This window comes from Bactrocera latifrons, unplaced genomic scaffold (assembly GCF_001853355.1).
Source record: "Bactrocera latifrons isolate USDA-ARS-PBARC rearing strain unplaced genomic scaffold, ASM185335v1 scaffold_60, whole genome shotgun sequence".
Lineage (NCBI taxonomy): Eukaryota > Metazoa > Arthropoda > Insecta > Diptera > Tephritidae > Bactrocera > Bactrocera latifrons.
Window position 1 is genome coordinate 1047375 of NW_017537268.1, and position 19166 is coordinate 1066540.

Consider the following 19166-nt stretch of genomic DNA (forward strand, 5'->3'; position numbering starts at 1 on the left):
ATATCCACCATTATTCTGGATTACTTTATTTATTCGTTTGGGCATACTACTGATTAAAGTCTGACAGGTTTCTTTAGGTATCTCATACCAAGTTTTTTGTATGYACTCCCATAACTGGTCTTTGTTAGAGAAAGATTGGCTCGCCAAATTTTTTTTTAGTTCTCCCCATAGGTTTTCTACATATTCCATACCAAGAAAAACATCCCCACACCATGACGTTTCCGCCTCCATGTTTCACAGTTTTGTTTTTGTGAATCGAACGTGAAATTCCTTTCCTTTTGGACGACGCACATTTCTCTCACAATCGTTTCCAAACAAATTTACTTTCGTTTCATCGCTCCATAAGATGTTTCTCCACTTTTCAGTTCCCTCAGGTACTGTCCAATCTAAATGACTTCTTGCAAAATTTAACATCATCTCTAAATTTTTTGATCGCATTAATGGAACTTTCCTGGCTATACTCCTGGTAGCTTGGCCTTCTGCAAACGACTGCGAACTGTTTGGGCACTTACTACATTTCCAATTTCTGCTGCTACCACCTTCCACGACTTGGATGGGTCCTTTTTTCAAATAGTTACAATGTGGCGATCAAGAACTGTACTCGTTTTTTGTGGCCTAAAGCATTTTTAACAAAATTATGAGACCTTTCCATTAATTTCCCAATTTCCCGAAGCGATTTTCCTTGTTTTCTGAGGTTTGAAACCAGCCGGGCTCCTTCAACAATGTGACTTCCGGTCCATCTGATTAAAACAGTATTTTATTTATCTGCAGCATTTTGAGCTTTATTGAAAGAAAACCTTCCAACCTGGATAAAATTACATAATTTTGTTTTCGCAAAATGCTAAGTTCACTTATGTGTAACTATTATATTGAGCAACTTTTTTTCTGAGAACACACGCATTAATTCGGGGAATCACATGCTTCATTCTCTTAGAAAGGGCGATGCAATATTATCTTAATTAAACTCACAGCATAACTTGTAGCATACAGCCCATACAAAGTTTTTTAAACTGTTGAGAGTACTAAGTTTTATCGTGTAACTATTATTTTGCGCAGGTGTGTATATGTTCATATGTACATTAAGTTACGATCAGAAATTGCAGCAATGGCTTTTCCAAATCATTTTGCTTTGAGAAAATCGATTTGTGAAAGACCGCATTGTGCTGGCGAAGACTGATCGGTCCTCAGCGGTTGCTTTTCCTAATTTCTTGAAATACAACTGACAAACAAATGGTTGTGTACTACTCACAATTTACTGTTCTACATTATTCTAGTGATAAGATTGTGTCAAATTTTTAGTTTCTCAAAACAAAAACAAAAAACAGAACTGTTTGCTTGGAACTGTTTCATGCTTACATATGTTAACCTTTTTGTGGTCTTTGCTAATCAAGAAACAATATACAGTTGACTTCTTTTTACTTTCGGGCTCATACGTATAAATCGATGATTCATCACCTTTTATGATGTAATAGACGTGTTTCGAAGCAACGTATTTTTTAACCATTCTCTTGGCCTTTTTCAAACGATTGACAAATGTATGTACAATTCTTTTACAGTTACATGTTCATGCAATATTGAATGTGTGCTGGTTCCAATAATGCCTTTAGCTATCTCAATCACACGATAGGCCACATGACGATCTTGCAAAAGTTTCCGGAACAACTGAATTTGTAGAACTTCATGAAATTCGTCTTGGAGTAATCTACGACCCTGATTGAATTCATCATACCTGCTCACACTGGCCTTTGATGGAACCTCATCGCCAAAAACTGTAAAAAAAAAACCGCTTTAAAATGTTGTGAACTAAATGACTTAATTCCATTTTTTTTTTGCCGATATGAATATTTTAAGTTACTGTCAACAACCCAACTAGCACGGAGTATGTATAACACCAAAAATCTCAAAAGTTGTGATTTGTCAGTTTCATTTCGAAATATAAAATGTAACCTACGTAATATCCACAAGCGTCATATTGCAAAAAAATCTACATCAGGCACAAAAATACATCCATTGATTCAGACAGAAAGATATTGTGGTTTAACAAATTATAACCTGATTTTATTACACTAAAAATCTGTGGTATGAATTTACTAATAATAAAACTGTCTGAATCAGACTTTTATTGATGAGAACTTTATGTTTATGTACAGAAGGACCTTCTTTGAATAAAGTTGAAATATTCACTTGATAATAATTTTTAACTCTATTTTTGTATAAAATATTCCTTAGCTTTTTAACTGTAGGAAGCAAAAAACGAAATATGTAAGTATTTATTCAGGCCCAGGATTGTACAACTTTCCCATAATTATAAAAATATTCGAATTTCGAATAGAATACATTTTCAAATCGAGATACAAAATAGGACCCCAGAATACCTACGCAAAATTACATTCTAAACTGCCATCCATGAATTACCACGACAATTTGCTTTAAAAAGTGCACTTAAATTCATTACTAATATTGTTCCTAAGACGTCTTTCAAAAAAAAAGTTGGTTCGGTCCTTTAATACATGGTCTAATATTTTTTACAGTGAATTGGAGGAACCGACACACTGTCACCAAGCAGAATGGAGCGATCGCTACAGCTCATATAGTAAGTATGTACGTACAATGGTGTGTATATATGTATGTATGTATCTCTGCCAAACATCAAGCTGACTAGAGCAGCGCTGCGTTGGATAAAAATAGAATTTGTTTCTGATAATTATTGCAAAGTTCGGCATTTGTGCGTTGTGCGTTCTGCGTTTTCTTCGTGCATTCATTTTTTTTCTTGGTTTTCCTTCGGCTCGCCTTTGCGCTTTACGCTTTTCTATTTTCAATTGCACTGATCGTTGTGCTTATTCTCGCCTCACGCACACATGAAATATTCATGAGCTATTCGCACGCAATATGAAATTGTTACTTGCACTAGCAACAACAAATTAAAACAACAATTACAATTAAGCTTTCAAACGCAATGCTCCCAAGCGATCACACAACTGTGCGCACCAGCCTGTCTGTCTGACTGACCACTGACGATAAACAGACAGCGGACAATGGACACTGCCAGTTGACACATCACATCAACATACCATAGCAGAAAATACACAATATATAATATAGCTATAATTGCTTGTATGTATATGAATAAATACCAATTTGCTATTTTATAAACGGAAGGTAGACGAAAGTAGAAGTCTCCAGATGAATAAACACTTATGTACATATAGATATCGGTGCAATAGTATAGAATATGATGATGAAAGTATCAGTCCTTTGTAGAAACTCGATAAACAAACTGCTTGGGCATTTCTGGGGTATATTTTGAACTCAACTCACTCAACAAAAACTTAATATTGGTCCTTCGCTATATGTTATAGTAGTTCAATATCGGCCATTCCAACAAATAAGTAGCTTTCTTTGAAGAAAAAGATGTGATCTCGACCGTCAGTCAGACAAACGGACATTTCTAATCAGTTCATCACGTCGATCATTTCTATACTCATACATACATATGTACATAATTATATATTTTAAAGAGTCTCCGATTATTGGATTTTTATAAAGAACGAATTAAAGATTTGAGCTTATCGAAACTTCTCTGCTCTGTAAATATTATCAACAGTCTCTTTGAAGGAGGGAGGGACAGGAGTACAAGGCCTCATTATGTAAATAATGTGACCTCCACAGGACTTCTGCTACTGATCGTATTATAGTACTGCTGTCTCCTGGAGCTAGTTGGTGCAGCATAATTTACTGTTTATTTTTATAAGTGCTTTGCAAATTGCAATACTATTTCGCACACATACAAAGTGGGAGAGACCAAGTGTAAACTTTATAAAATATGACATGACTGACAGATGAAGCGCATAAGCGCATACCTACCATTAAAGTGCAAAGCGCTACATTTTCGCTAAGAGTACTACAATGGCAACGACATCATTCCACATTGCCAAAGATAAAAGTAATAATGCAGAAAGAGAAACCCCATAAACACTGACAGTAATGTGATCAAAGCAAATGCCAAAAGCAAAACTAATGCAATACAAGCGCACACATACACACTGCACACAGTTCACCCCCACCAATTCAAAGCTTAACCAATCCAGCAACACCAAATACACACATTTCCAGCCGTCATAACCAAATGTCCACTTTGTAACTAAATGCCAACCCACTCGGAATTAGTGGTTAACATACATGTATGTACTTTTTATAGCCTGATCACTTGTAGAGGCTTAGTTGAAACTTTTCGATCTCCTCCCCAACGAATCCACTTGTAATTGCCGCCTCATTATCGCACGCGATACTTAATCACTACTCCATTCAACTACTAGTTCTTTGCTGAATGTGCTGATTCACGCTCCACTCTGCGATTAGCTCCCTCCGAATGTTTTTTTTTTTTTTTTGCTTGTTTGGTCCTTGAGGTCTCCTACCAGTAATAGGTTTATAGTGATAATGCCGACAAATTATGTCCATATTTATGTATGCACTCGCACAGAGGTACGACATTTATACATTTGCTCACACAAATACACACATACACATTACGTTGCCGCGTCGCCTCCACTCGCACTCGAAATGCATAATGGAATGTGAATGGAATTTCAAAAATGTTTTCATCGTTTACCAACGCTTGTAAACACATACTACATACACATAAATATATAAATATGTATGAATGCGCCAGCGCAATAAGCGTTGCTTGCGGGCCCGTCAAGTTAACCAGCCCCACCAGCCATCTAGCCATTCAGTTGGCGCAGACTACATACTTATGTACATAGTAGGTGTGTGCCATGTGTTACTGACGGTGTTGTTAGCGTTAAGCGTTGACGTAGTGCAGCTTAGCTAGATAATGTGGTGTAGGCAGCGGCAGAGACAGACGCAGAAGCATCGACTGTAGCCGCTTACGTCGCCGCAAATGGAGTTGGAGGCGGGATATAGAATGAATTTTATTGCTACTTTTGTGAATATGTTATAATCGTAGAAATATTTGAAAATGTTGTTGCCGTTGTTATAATCGTGCCTTCGTGCAAGTGTCATAGGTATTTAAATATTTACGACTTATGTATATATGTATGCATATACATACATTTTTATATTGGTGTCCACAATTTGCAAATTATCATGCAAGCAGCGCAATCTTTTACTATTTGCCATCCAAGTGCAATGGCTGCGCGCGCATTTTTTTATCATGCAAGTTTGTATTTACTTGATCCGATTCTTGGCAGAAATAAGTATGTATGTACATATATACAGCTGTGGACAAAATAATAAAAGTGACTGTTCCCTACACATATATAAACACTATTACTTTATTTCATAAAACCGATAAATTTCACACATACACCGTAATTAATCCATTTATTGCTAATTTCTTACAAAATAAAAGGATTTATGTAGTTTTAAAAGGAATGTGAAAATATTAAAAAGAAAACAAAAAAATTAAATTTTATTATATGTATGATCTGCTTAAATATTAGAACAAGTTAAACAGTAAAGCCGACAATAATAAAAGGATAGCAATGGTATAGATCCCAAGCGCTATGTTCATCTGTACCATATAATATGGAATAGGAATTGAGTTGTCTATAGATCTATTAATAATTTAATGTTTCAAATCTCTGATGAATTTTTTAAAATAGATTTAATTTCCATCCAAACATACAGCTAAGTAATCATTACATTTGCCGCTAATCTCTATTCATAGAGTTATTATAGAAAAATAGAAATTAACGAAGCAAAACTTTACATCTATTCTGAGTATGCGACTGTTATTAAGTCCTCTATTTTAGGATGCTTATTCTTCTTAATTTTGAAGCCACGGCTGTATTGCGAAAACAATAAAAATCTTTAAATTCATTTTATTCAACAATGAAAACTAATTTATCTTTTTTTGAATTATTATAAGACAAAAAAAACCTTTCTGAGTATATTTACGTACTTATCCAAATGTACTAAGTATGAATAAATTTCCGGCACACAGTAGATATTATTATATGTAGAACTTTTATAAAGATTTTTTAAGATATGTAATAGGTACGTTTTTAGGCACATAATTATTGTTTAAAAACAAGAAACAAATATTTTCTCTTCTTAGAAGCAATAAGTTTACATGGGAAACGAGATAATGAGGTAATTAGAATCTTTAACAGTTACACCACAACTGGTTAGCAATGTCCAGTTACATGTACATATATACAGTTGCAAAATATAGATTTTTAAATTTGTTTTTTATATCACATATCCTTTTTTTCAGTATTTTAGAGCACAACTTTTGTATTCAATTCGATTTTCTCCCTGGTTCATGTTTGAACGATTTAATCCTAAAATTCTTCTTATCGTAATTAACGTGCCCACTACGTACATAAACACACTATCAAAATACATATATCTAATAAGTATTTATCACAACCGTCTGCATTACACTTGTAACAAAGCTTGCGTATTCGAGTTTTGATTCCATAAACAGAATTTACATATGACGCCAATGGAAAAATAAAGTATATTTTCTTATTTATTTCATTTCACTGTCAAAGTATACTTTTTACACGTGCGGAACTGTTGCATTTGAGCAATTTGAAAGACAATCAGCGGCAGACCGACAGATATCTAGCCACACGGACACGGAACGTCGAGCGCGAGCACAGCACACAACAGAGCAGCGAGCAATTTATTGTACTAGATTCATTCGTATCGTTGATAACTTATTGGACAAACGCATGGGAGGAGACGGGGTCAAATGAATTCCTCTTATTGCGAACGAATACCAGAACTCGGGAGACTCACTGAAATTCCACAACTTTAAATTCAATTTACTCCTTCTCACCTTGCATAAATACACTTTATAAACATCACATAACAGTATATTCACAGTAAATAATATTTTGAAAATATTTTTGTTCGATTTCGACGCGTCTAATTGGAAAATAATAATGGTAAAAAGTTTAGAGCACACGCAAAGAACTATGAACAATAGCAAATGCAACGAGATGATGTTCGACGAGTATGTATTCGGTCAAATACACTCGTTGGTACTGAAAAATTAATTGTACGCAGTGTTGCACTTTCACACTAAATTTTACCACAATATATTAAGAAAAAGTTGAACAATATGATTATATTATAATTAAGGAGTGCTTAAATTTGGTCTGCTAATTTACATAAATATAATTTTACATAATAGCACAATTTTATTCTTAATTTGGGATTGTTGGAATATGAAATATTTGAGCGCGTAAAGTTTGCGGAGTTAACACTACTTGAAACAGCTGTTTCAATTCACCTTTAATTTTAGGTTATTTCTAATTTCATATACAATTACTTTGTAGGTAGGTCGTAAACTAAACCGCAGTTAAAAGAAATATAAATATAATACAATATGGGTAAAGTCATGTCAATGGTCGCCAATAAAATGAACCGATTCAATGTGGAAAATAGGGCACATCGCATACTAGAGCGTGACAAACCTGTGCCGGCACCGAAATATGAATCCAATATTCAGGATATGCAACGAGCTCTTGAATGTAAATATGAAATCATTTGATGACTAAAAATGTAAATTTAGATTAATTCTATTTATTTAGTGGATCCGCAGCTGGTTGATAAACTGAACAAAAAAGATTTAGCATTGGATGATCGATTAAAAAATGTTTATGTAACTTCCGAGGATAAATTTGTGGGTTAAATAGGTCTTAATGACCAATTTTTCAATATGCATTAAATAATTTCATTACAAATAGATTGACTATGCTGCACAGCGCACAGACCCTAATAAACCGCTTCCATTAAGTAGAAAAACTCCACAAGATTTCGAGTATGGATACAGAGAACCAACACGGGTTGTGGCGGGACGTTGTACTCTGCGACAAGCGATGCAATTCATAACGGACCATCAAAGTGACCCGGAATTGTGGACGAAACAAAGAATTGCGTCAGACTATAAATTGAAAGAAGAAGTTGTCGGTAAATAGGTTATTTTAACTACTTGTTCTGCCGGTTTTAAATAATAACCATATTTTTTAGGTAACGTTCTTCATTATTTTAAAAGCTTTAACGTGTACATCCCAGATAAAGGTCAAAAGGAACGTATTCTGTCCCAATCCAGTAAGAAATTAATTGAAAGCAAGTCAGAAGATTAATACCCCCGCCGTTACACTAGAAAAACGGTAGTCTTGTTACTTCTATCAACAAGATATACCACACTTTGTCGTTTGAGAAATACGTTAAAGCTCAATGTAGTCGATAGTTGATAAGTATAAATAATTGTTATCAAATATGAATTAAATGCTAAAAATATCCGCGTCGAAATCGAACCGATTTTATATTACATTTTTTATTGAGTTTTGTTAAACAATAATATTAGGCGGACAATTATACAGATTCAAAGATTTGTCTTCCGATACAGATATAACTTTGTCATCTGATAAACTGTATTTTACTCCCCAAGCTTGGTCACTATGTTCTGAAAATGTATGCATGCATTTGCGTTCGGCGAAATCCCAAATTTTTACGCTCATATCACTAGAAGAAGAAGCGAAATGTTTGCCATCTTCCGAGAACGAAACACACAGCACCCACGAGGCATGACCAGATAAAGTCCCCGCTACGTCCGAATGAGCTCTATAAAAATTGTGATAAAAACTCATAGTAAATGTAGTAGGTGTAAACATTATATACATACACATCGTATAGTTTCATATGTCCATCATCTGAAGCAGTTAGCAGCATCTGCGAGTTTGGCGAAAAGCACAAGCTTCTAACCGACATGGCATGACCTTCCAAAGTTTGCGCCACTTTGCCTGCAGCCACATCAAATATAGTAATAATGCCATCTATAGCCCCACTTGCTATGTATTTTCCATCTGGACTCTACAATTATATTATTGGCATTATATTCATATTTTATAGTTTTATATGTACGGTCAATACACTTCTTCTTAAACTTACATAGGCAATGCTTAGCGTAAATTTTCCATTTTGGGGATCTAATACTTGCTCCACCTTTCCAGTTTCAACGCTATACATTGAAATTTTTCCATCATTAGATCCCGAAATCACATATTTGTTGCAGGGAGAAAAAGCTACTGTCCACAGATCAACCGGCCCAAACGAAAGCAAATGCTTTTGTTGCCCAGTTTTAGAATCCCAAAAGCAAAGACTAGAGTCTAAAGAACTACTAGCGATTGCTAAATAAAAACAATAACATCTTGTAAACTATTTTCATTAGTTCAACGCTATTGACACTCACTTTTTCCATCTGGACTGACAGCCACAGAAACAACACCTAAAGAGTGTCCTTTCAAAGTGTGACGTAGTTTTAATTGGTCATCGTCTCGAATATCCCACACTTTCACCAAATCATCCAGTCCGCCTGTTACAATAAAGTCAACCGGTTCTGGCTTCTTTTTACCGTACATTGAATCATTGCTAGCGTCCGGGTCTTTTTCGGGGTCAGCATTATTTTCGGAATCTCCCTCTTCTGGATGTAGGCGTCCCCAAGAACATGACCAAATCTAAAATATAAAACATATTTGTACTCTAACAACTCTCAATTTCCACATGCTAAACAATCTTACTCCATCGTCGTGTGCAGCCTCTTCTTTATGCAACAGGGAGAACTAGAATTACATTCAAAAATGTAAGTTATAAAAGTGGCATAAAGCACAATTTATATTTTCTACCTACCATTGCTTTAATTCTATAAAACTAGCAACAGTTTAAATTATATTCACAATTTGCCGCACACTTTTTGCCACAAATTCCAAATAAAAACAAATTGTAAAAATCAGATACAAGCTTACCATATTGCAAAAATATGAGGTATTACCATATTCATGAATTAATACTTATAAAAACATTTGAAGTAAATGTTAATTTATATTTATTAATATAAAGAATATTTTGAAAAAAACCCTTAAAGCTCTTTTTATGTAAAATTTAGAATAATTAATAAAACTGAAATTATATTAATAATCCACTGAAATAGTGATGCCACTTAGAGTTTACTTCAGCATATTTCAACATACTTTACTAAAAAACGGTTTAATTTTTGAAATCTAATTTATAATTTTAAAACAGTATTTCTTTATAAATTTATTATACCGTTTAAAAGATCTTAATAAGTTGAGCTCATTGACAATTTCAATGAGCTGCTTTGAGAAATTGGTAAAGACACATTAAATGGTAACGTGTGTACACTTTAAAATCTACTACTACAAATGTGGGGGATTTTCCCAGTAATGCATTTTGGGGCCTAATCTACCTGTCACTGCAGTCATTTCTCGTGAAACGGCAGAGTTGAATGTGGTGAACGGTTTTGGTGAGCGCATTCATATTAATCCTTATTTCAGAAATATAAATAATTTAGGAGTAGAAGCTCCTCAACCGCTCGATAACAGATAACATATTTAATACAAATTGAAATCACAGTGTGAAAAATTTGATTGAATTTATGTGCAATTAAACGAAAAATAACCGATTGTTACGAAACAACGAGTGAATGAATGCATTGAAAATACACGATAATAAAAAAATGTAAGAATAGTAAAAGCAAAGAAATTGAGCAGAAAATATGGCGATAGCCGGAGAAAATCCAAATAAAGAAGTGAATGCTAAACAAAAAATATATTTTTAAGTTATTTGGTGAAATCTTAAAAATCTGTGTGCTTTCTAATGTACAAAATCGATTGTAAATCAAATAAGAGCTCCAATTTATTTTTGGCGTTATAAAAAATTAAAAATTGTTCTCTGCGGCGCGTGTGATTAATCAGATTCTTATTTGTATATGTATCTAAATATGTTGGATACTTTGGATACTCCTGCGCATAAGAGTCGAATTTGAGTGGACGGATAAACGTTCAGAATTAGTCAGACAGTAAACAGTATGGCCGGTGCCTTCTGTTGGAGCACTTAACATTAATGGGAAACATTTTCAAATAAATACTTTGCAGTTCTTTAGAATTTTTTGTAGATTATGCTATAATAGATATTTTGAAATGATAGTGTTATTGACATAACACCTACTTGTTTGTCGCAGTAATGATTAGACATTGTTAGGGTTTAAGTTAGGAAATGAGATTGATTGAAACTAATTTTTCTTATTGTTAATTTTTTTATGCTTTTGATAATTTTCATTAAAATAAGAAATAGTCCAAAAATATCCTGCTTTAACAAACATACACATGTGCACGTGGTATATGCAATTACATATGCATACATCCATATATGCACACTTATTGTACATATGTACTTCGTCGTGCTGTTTCTTATAAACAAAAGTGCAACCGGTTTTTTTAATGAAATTTTGTTTTCTATGTTCGTCCCTATTTTCTATTATCGACTAAAATTCGACGTTTAATTGTAGTACGAGGTCTCTGTTGAACAAAAGAGATACAACACAACCAACCAAAATCGAAAAATAGTTTAAGAAAAAATAAAACGTTTGGAAAATATCGAGAAATGTAAGTACCAGTAATTTGCGTATATTTAGTATTATGTATTATCATACATAAATAAGTACATCTAGTAAATAAAATAATAAGTATATGCTTAAGACAGAAATTTTGAATTGATTTTAGGTAACTTCTGATTTGGAATGGTATAAACAATGTAGTTTGTTTATTTCTAAGCAGATAAATATTTATAGTTTAAATATTTTGAAAAATTGTTTGCTATATGAACAAATTTTAATTTAATTTTAACAGAATTCTTATTGCAAAATTTGTATTGCAAAAAATAAATAACTTCCAATAATTCCAGTAAAATATTCATATTTCCATTTTGTTCCAAATTTCGCTCTGCATGAGTAGGTATGTACATACATATGTGCTAAATAGCCAGGTGCGAACAATTGTCATTCTTAAAATAGTTGTTCGACACTCAGTCGTAGAGTTCAGCGTTGGTAAAATATAAGCATAAATAGCTGTGTTTTGGCGTTAAGCATACAAACCTTTGTATAAATATACATAATGCATGCATACAAATACTCTTACCTAAATAAATACGTCTGTATATGCATACATATGTATGTAAGTACGTTGCATGTACCCGTGAATTCACTTTTATAAATTTAGGCATAATAACAAAAAAATTTGCATGCAACGGTAAAATAAAATAATTATTGATTTCAAAGCGATTGTTCACAATACTTAAATTCGGCTCAGGCGACAATAAAATGTTGGTCAGTAATAATTTAGTTTTTAGTTGAAAAGTTGATTTGATTTTCTTGTGGATATTGAAAATCGCTACTTAAACTTTCTGAACAGATTATTGAATGTTTATTGAAATTCAAATATTAACTTCAACACAAAAGTTATTTTGCTTGTGAGGTTTTTGGGAAAAACAATGCTACGTCCTTATCTTATCGCGCGTAGCATGCAGCAGTTATCTGACAATACTATCATTTACAACTTTACGGTTCTGAAAGAAGTAAAATACAAAAATGCTAGATATAAATATGAAAACAACAACAAACAAAAAATAAATAAACGCGGTAATTATAAACGCGAATGAAGTCACTATCATTCGCTATTTTTAACAAACTAGTAACCGCTGCATCGCTGTTTTGTGTTGTTGTTGTAGCCTTAAGTCATTCTCCACAATGCTTGTGAATGCTTGGCGCTGCCTCTATTAAAATAACAAAAGAAACTCCGTCATATAATTTAAACTTTTTTAGAGTCCAAGTTGAACTTTTTCGCTTGTTCCTATCTAATGACTGCACAGCGCTTGCTTACCTAAGTAAGAGCGTATCTTTTTTTATATTGCTTTTCCTTCGCTTCAAGACTTCGCCTGGGGTTAGGTGTCGCAGACTGGCATGCCAATGTGCCGCTTTTCGCTCTCCTCATTCACAAATGCCACCGAGGCTTGGCATTTATGCATTTGAACTATTTTCAGCTGTGTTTGCTCGTTGTAAATTCACCTTCTGCCCGTGGAAAAATATACCGAACAAAGCGTTAGACAAACCTAAAATATTTTATTATGCAGTGCTTTGAAGAGTGGTCAACAGACGTTTAACTTTAATTGTTGCATGCTAAATGCATTCTATGACATCGTACTTTGAAAAATATCCAATATCAAAAACATGTCTCTGCTTTAAATTTTAGCTTATGAATTCTTAGTACATATTTCAGTTTCTAAGCCGGCGATAAGCATATTTTTGAACTTCGAACAGTTTGTTTATCGATTAATAAATGTATTTTTCTTCCTTTCGATTTCAGATATTGATCTCGTTTCAAAAAAAAACGTCAGATGCTCTTAAAAGTATATAAGATCAGTGAAAAGTGACAAACTGAATCGATTAGCCATGTCTGTTTGCATATATGTACGATATGAGATATCGGTCTGAAATTTTGCACACGTCCTCTTCTGTTTTAAAAACTACTCATTCTAAATCAATATTAAAATATTAAAAAAAAAACCATAATTGTCAAGTCTTATAGTTCTTCGCATGGTATATTTTTCTTTAACGCCAGCATGTTCCCTTATATTTTAACGGCATAAATTTGCTTCAGTTTTCATTAACAAATTTCCGCCCGGTTATAATGCAATTCATAATGCTCCAATAATCTTCACCTAGGGTATCACCAGCGTGAATGCAGCAATTTCTTTCATCTCCCAATATACATACAGACACACAGCGTTATATCATGCATACATACATACATACATATGGGTATATGTATACTTGTAACGAGTGAATGCACAATAAATTTAGTTGATTATTAAGCTGCTGTCTGCCCGGCAGATAACAACTTAGTCGTAGCCCAGGCAACGAACGCGTTAGCTCAGCTGCAAAGTTCATGACCGGCACAAAGCGCTGTACTACAACTTATCGCACTATTATTCTGGTGTGAATATGAAAAGAAACAAACAAAAGCGATGAAGACAAGGAAAGCGCCCGCTGTAGATAGCTTATGCTTGTAACACATACACACATACATGTATATTCTATATGTATGTTCATATGATGCGGCGATAGCACGATGTTAATGATTACGACAATGACGAAGGCTCTGAATGAACGGCAGAAAGACTTTTTTTTGTCAGCTGCGACTAAGTTGTGTCGAATAATTTAAGCAATCATTGACGGAATGACTCAGAAGCGCTCAACCCACGGCTAGATGACTTGCAGAGCTTCGAGGCGAGTTCAACGTAACTAGCACGCTACACGTTGTCACTTAGTAATTGATTTGAATGCTTATTTACACTCTCCGTTACTAAAATGCCCAGCTGCACGCTTGAATATTTCCAACCACATTACTTGTAATTTAGTATGCAATGCCAACAGCACCAACCGTATGGCTAAAGCTGCTGCTGATTTTGATGCTGACAGTCAATTGCTGAAAATAATTAAGTGCTGCTCGCTGCGCCAAGTCAGTCAAGGTCAGTCAGAAGCTCTACAGCTTTCACCCTATGCAAGTGAAACGCTTCAGGCGGCTATTTTCTTGAGCACCACATAAAAATAGCATGTAAATATCTGAATTTTTTCTGTATGACACAGCACTAGATATGTAGTCACATATTAAAAAGCAAAAACCGAAAAGCATACAAATTGCTTGTGCGTTCTCGTATGCTATGCGTATCTGGTTGGCGCCTCTACGTCTTGTTGGTATGATGTCATGCATGAATGTGGCTCCAAGTTGACGCTTTGAAAGAAAGGACATGCACATAAAAGAATTGGCTGCACTGGTTGCTCACCCTGCCGACACAAATAGAATGTTTTCTCAGATATGTATGTATATGCATGTAGTTGTTGTGAAACCTAAAAAGTTCAATGTATGTATTTTTTTGGGCTGCGACACTTAGTTTTCTCCCTTTCTTTCTATTGGACGTTGCAGCGCTGCATTTACTCTAATAAATTCCACTTCAGCTTTTTTTATTTCCCTAGTTTGATAATTGCAGAATTGATTGTGGCATGAAGTTTTAATTTTTATTCTTCATAATTAATACTGTGAGGTTAGGTGCGTTAAGGTCTCATCAGAAAGCAAAAAGCTTTCCATGTCAATTTACCCATCAGTTTTCAGATACAGCTTTAATTTTTTTTTAGGTTTTTGGATTTGAAATAATTTTAAGTAGAGATCAAAGTGAAGTAAATTTACTTTTTATTTATTTCTTAAATGAAATGAATTTTTAAATAAAAATGTATAGAAAGTGTGTTTCATAGTTGTAAGTGGATATACCATGATATTAACTCCTTTACATTTGCTTTATAACGTTTTTCAGAACTGGTTGTTTATGCTATAAACTTTAGAGAGTATTTAAAAGGCTTAAGTGTTTATGAATTCAATATAATTTTACACATAAAAAAGTTGACAGAAGATGATATATAAGAAAACATCATATGTCAATCCACATTGTCTTCGAAAACCCCTCTTTTAATATAAGAAACTCCGATTTTTTTTTGTTCGCAAACAGAACAATCGTATACAATTTTCCCAACACTACTGCAGGATAACTAATGTAGCGTAAGTATTTACAGTCCAACCATTATGCGATTTTCTTGCCGCCATTTTCCACCAACTGAAATGCTAACGAGTTAACAAATTCGTTACACCCCACATAGATCAACGGGTATTTTTCATCGCCATATTTTCCGCCCTATTCTTTTGATGCTTCCCTTTGTGTGAGGCATTGTGCACTTTATGCACTGTGACTTGCAGTAATAGCATCGCTAGCGTTTGCACTCTTGGCACCATTTCACTTGAACATTTCGCGTTCGAACAACAAACCCAGTTTTAAGAGCAGTTGAAGTACATCTACATATGTACATAAATATGTATGTATGTGGGTCTATTTGTGCAACAAACAGCACTCTGCACTTCCTGGCGTCGGCAACATTCACAAACTTTGTCACAGGCCATTATACAAATTGTTTTTATTTCTTAGCTTACATTTTGCTGCAGAAAAGTTATAGAAATATGAGTAATCCAGCATCACAATTGACACATTTAACAACTATATATTATTTATGTATACGACTGCAACGAATTTTATATTTGCGACAACTGATTTATAGAAAGAGCACAAACGGTTTTCGAATCGATAATGTTTTCTCTTCCTCTTTCATTTAATGTCAAATAATATGGTCAACATTTTCTTTGAACAACATGGTTGGTGCCAGTGCAATAGCTATCAAACTTCCGCATAAAGAGATACTATTTTTCTATCTTGAATCAGCTTGCCATGATGTTTGTAACACTCAGAATAATATCGCTGTTGAGATATCGCTGTGAAATTATGCGCATATCCTTTTCTTCCAAGAAGCTACTCATTTGTCGGAAACGCTGATATCAGACCACTACAGCATATATCTGCCATAAAAACTGATCGATCAAAGTCAAGTTCTTTTAAGAAAAAGTTCAAACATTCAAAGCTGGAGTATTCGTTTCCATCCGGACAACATGACCTATTCAGCGCTGTTGATGTCTCTTGATTCGATGAATTATGTCAATGTCGCCGTATCGACCGCGGTACTCGCTGTTACCAATGGGCAAAATGCCATAAGTCGTCTGCAAAACTTTCCTCTGAAACACTCCTAAGGCTGACTTATCAGATGATATCATTGTGCATGCCTTTGCAGCGTACATATAATATAGCATGACGGGAATGATGATGCAGAATTTGGTCTTTGTTCGTCGAGAGAGGAGTTTACTATTCAGTCCGAAGTGACATCTGTTAGCAGATTTATTGTGCGTTTTTGTTAGTGTTTATGCTGGTCCCTAATTATACGAAATCATCTACGACTTCAAAGTTATGATTGTCAATAGTAAAGTGCGATGACTGTTTGTTTGATGACAGGAGATATTTCGTCTTGTCCTCGTTTACAATCAGACCCATGTGCTTCGCTTCCTTATCCAGCCCCCTGCTGCTTTGTTGTTCTTCAGGCGAGTAATTGCTATTCGAACCTGATCATAGTCGGGAAATCGAATATCTATGCCATCGTCATCGATTGGGAAATCGGGTTCGCCATCTCCAGATGTTATACTTTCACTGCCGTTCAACAGGCTGGAGTAGCGTTCCCGCCATAACTTCAGTATGCTCTGAATATCAACCACTAGATCACCATTTTGGGCCCTACAAGAGTTTGCTTCAATGTCTTATGTCTTAAGAGAAGGGTAGTCTAGCCTCGGTGCAACCGAAGTTAATCGACAGTGCTTACATGACTGCCGGACTCTACGATCTCCATTATTTAGCCCTATTTTCGGCTATTGGCCGTCCAAAATATGGAAAATTTATCTGAACATTTCGCTTTTGCAAGAAGTAATGTAAAAATGGCGTATTTTCTGTTTGCTGGTTATCATCATTATCAAACAAACTGAGTCAAGCGATCACAAACTTAATTTTGCTAATAAAAACATTCTACTTATACGACTTTTCCATTTTTAAGCTTTCATGAAATCTTTATAAACATTTGTCTCATTTGACAATCCCTTCAATTTCTATGGAATTGCTTGAAATACTCTTTGGCAGCGCAATTTCAAATTTCGTGTATGTTTATGCAAATATTAAGCTCGTATGCCACTAAAAGCGCGCACCAATGAATATGCAAACACATTACGGTACGACCAACAAATTAGATTTAAATATATTAAATGATAAACTCGGCAAATATAATAAAATCGTCAGTCTATGATTACCCTCAGTAGCATGACCCAAGAGTAAAACTCTGCGCTGAGCCGCTAATGCGGATTTTATCTAAAATCAGTAAAATGCAGTAAAAGTAATTAGGGCGAACCAAGGCTTAGGCATAGCGGCATACAGCGCAAGCAACACACGTGTGCCCATATAATTATTTGTATGTATTATGGTAATATATATACATTAGATAGGTATACACGTTGCGTGTGTGTGAAATGCATGCATAACCCGTATATGCATGCATATGCACTTGTATATATGTAATTGAAAATGTTATGAACAACGTCACAGGCAGCATGAAAGAAGTCACTGAAGCTTGAAAATTTCAAATATGAGCGCAAGGCAAATGCGAGCGCGAGCATTTGCGGAACGAGTACCTTTTAGGCGCCCACAGAGGTGAACATTTGATACAAAAGCTCATGGCATATAAGACATACACACATACAAACATTGTTTAGATTTACATATTTTATTAAATATTCCTATATACACTCGTTTACATGCTGACATCGTTGTTGGTTGAAAAAATGACGGCTGTAATGCATTTCTGTGTAGTTGAATGTAAAATACATATTAACACTGATTGGCAGAATCGTATAGCGTGTTTCAAAGGCGGACAGGTGTTGTGCCTCACGAACGCACGAACGCGTGAGCGCGTGTATAGGCGTACAAGCGACGGCAAGCAGAATGGGAAGAGGTTAATAAGCAGCTGAGTCGGGCCGGCCAGCCTAGCTGGTTGGTCCATTTGTTCATTCATTTATCGAATGGTGAGAAAATGTGTTTTTACAAAGACGCCCTTTAACAAAACACACTTTTTTGGGTTAGATAAATGCTGCCCATAGGCAATTGCAACTCTGCTTGCATGCGAAATCAACTCTAAAATTGTTAACACTCTGACATTTACTGCTTCTGTCAATTGATTTTTTGTTTATTGTTGCAGACTTTGTGAAAATAGTTCTCAATTGTATGGATTTCGATTTAAGCGTATTTCGATGCATTTAAGCACTTTTCAGTATGATGTATTGATTTAGTCGAAGGTCAATCATCACAGAAGATTGCAGATCCGAAGAGAGGTTTTTCTCGGCGGCGGCAGAACTTTGGCATGATATTCGGCTGATTGATTGTCTGTTCCCGAGCCGTAAACATAGATCTTAGACTCATAGCCAGAAATAATACTTTTAATGTTATTCTGGTAGTCGCAAAGCATTGTTTCACAGACTTTAAAGCGACGCTATTGTTCGAAAAAATTTAGTATTTTTAAACCAATCGTGCTTTCACTTTTCTTAGGTCCAAATAATCTGATCCGATATACCGACGTTGTCAGTAAGATCCCTAACTATTAATCGTTGATTCTCAAACCTCAATTTCGTTATTTTATTGACGTGTTGAACATCAGTTGCTGTTGATGGCCGTCTTGAACGTGGTTCGTAGTCAACGCATTCTCGACCTTCTTTGAATAATTTGTTCCAATCAAGAACACTTTCCCGCGGTAAACAATTATCACCGAAGGCATGTTCCAACATGCGGAACGTTTCGGCACCAGAATTTTG

General features: G+C 34.8%; 4 protein-coding genes across 25 annotated transcripts in view; 2 read left to right on the forward strand and 2 right to left on the reverse strand.

Moving 5' to 3' along the window:
• The window catches only part of LOC108975045 (serine/threonine-protein kinase Warts), a 24319-nt gene extending 17354 nt beyond the window's left edge, over nucleotides 1–6965 (reverse strand). Inside the window, exons 1-2 of one of the 8 annotated variants that reach the window (XM_018943287.1) lie at nucleotides 6809–6965; nucleotides 1456–1769 (exon numbers count right to left, since the gene is read on the reverse strand). The gene's annotated coding sequence lies outside the window, so the exon portion shown is untranslated. The other 7 variants (XM_018943285.1, XM_018943289.1, XM_018943286.1 and 4 more) reach the window with 7 other exon arrangements.
• Nucleotides 6966–7288: 323 nt separating this feature from the next.
• LOC108974994 (protein NDUFAF4 homolog) lies at nucleotides 7289–8289 on the forward strand. The gene is made up of 4 exons (XM_018943172.1): nucleotides 7289–7505; nucleotides 7566–7657; nucleotides 7722–7944; nucleotides 8005–8289. The coding sequence occupies exons 1-4, from the start codon at nucleotides 7361–7363 to the stop codon at nucleotides 8118–8120; spliced, it is 576 nt and encodes a 191-aa protein (XP_018798717.1). The 5' UTR covers nucleotides 7289–7360; the 3' UTR covers nucleotides 8121–8289.
• Nucleotides 8278–9757, reverse strand: LOC108974993 (WD repeat-containing protein 61). Its single transcript, XM_018943171.1, has 6 exons — nucleotides 9667–9757; nucleotides 9558–9599; nucleotides 9230–9494; nucleotides 8929–9167; nucleotides 8663–8850; nucleotides 8278–8601 (listed from the first exon to the last, which is right to left on the reverse strand). Exons 1-6 carry the CDS (start codon nucleotides 9667–9669, stop codon nucleotides 8328–8330), a joined length of 1011 nt encoding a protein of 336 aa, XP_018798716.1. The 5' UTR covers nucleotides 9670–9757; the 3' UTR covers nucleotides 8278–8327.
• A 513-nt stretch (nucleotides 9758–10270) lies between these two features.
• The window catches only part of LOC108975004 (protein-methionine sulfoxide oxidase Mical), an 84668-nt gene continuing 75772 nt past the window's right edge, over nucleotides 10271–19166 (forward strand). For 6 of the 15 annotated variants that reach the window (XR_001993836.1, XR_001993837.1, XM_018943194.1 and 3 more), the window contains exons 1-2: nucleotides 10330–10515; nucleotides 11345–11441. The gene's annotated coding sequence lies outside the window, so the exon portion shown is untranslated. The other 9 variants (XM_018943189.1, XM_018943192.1, XM_018943193.1 and 6 more) reach the window with 6 other exon arrangements.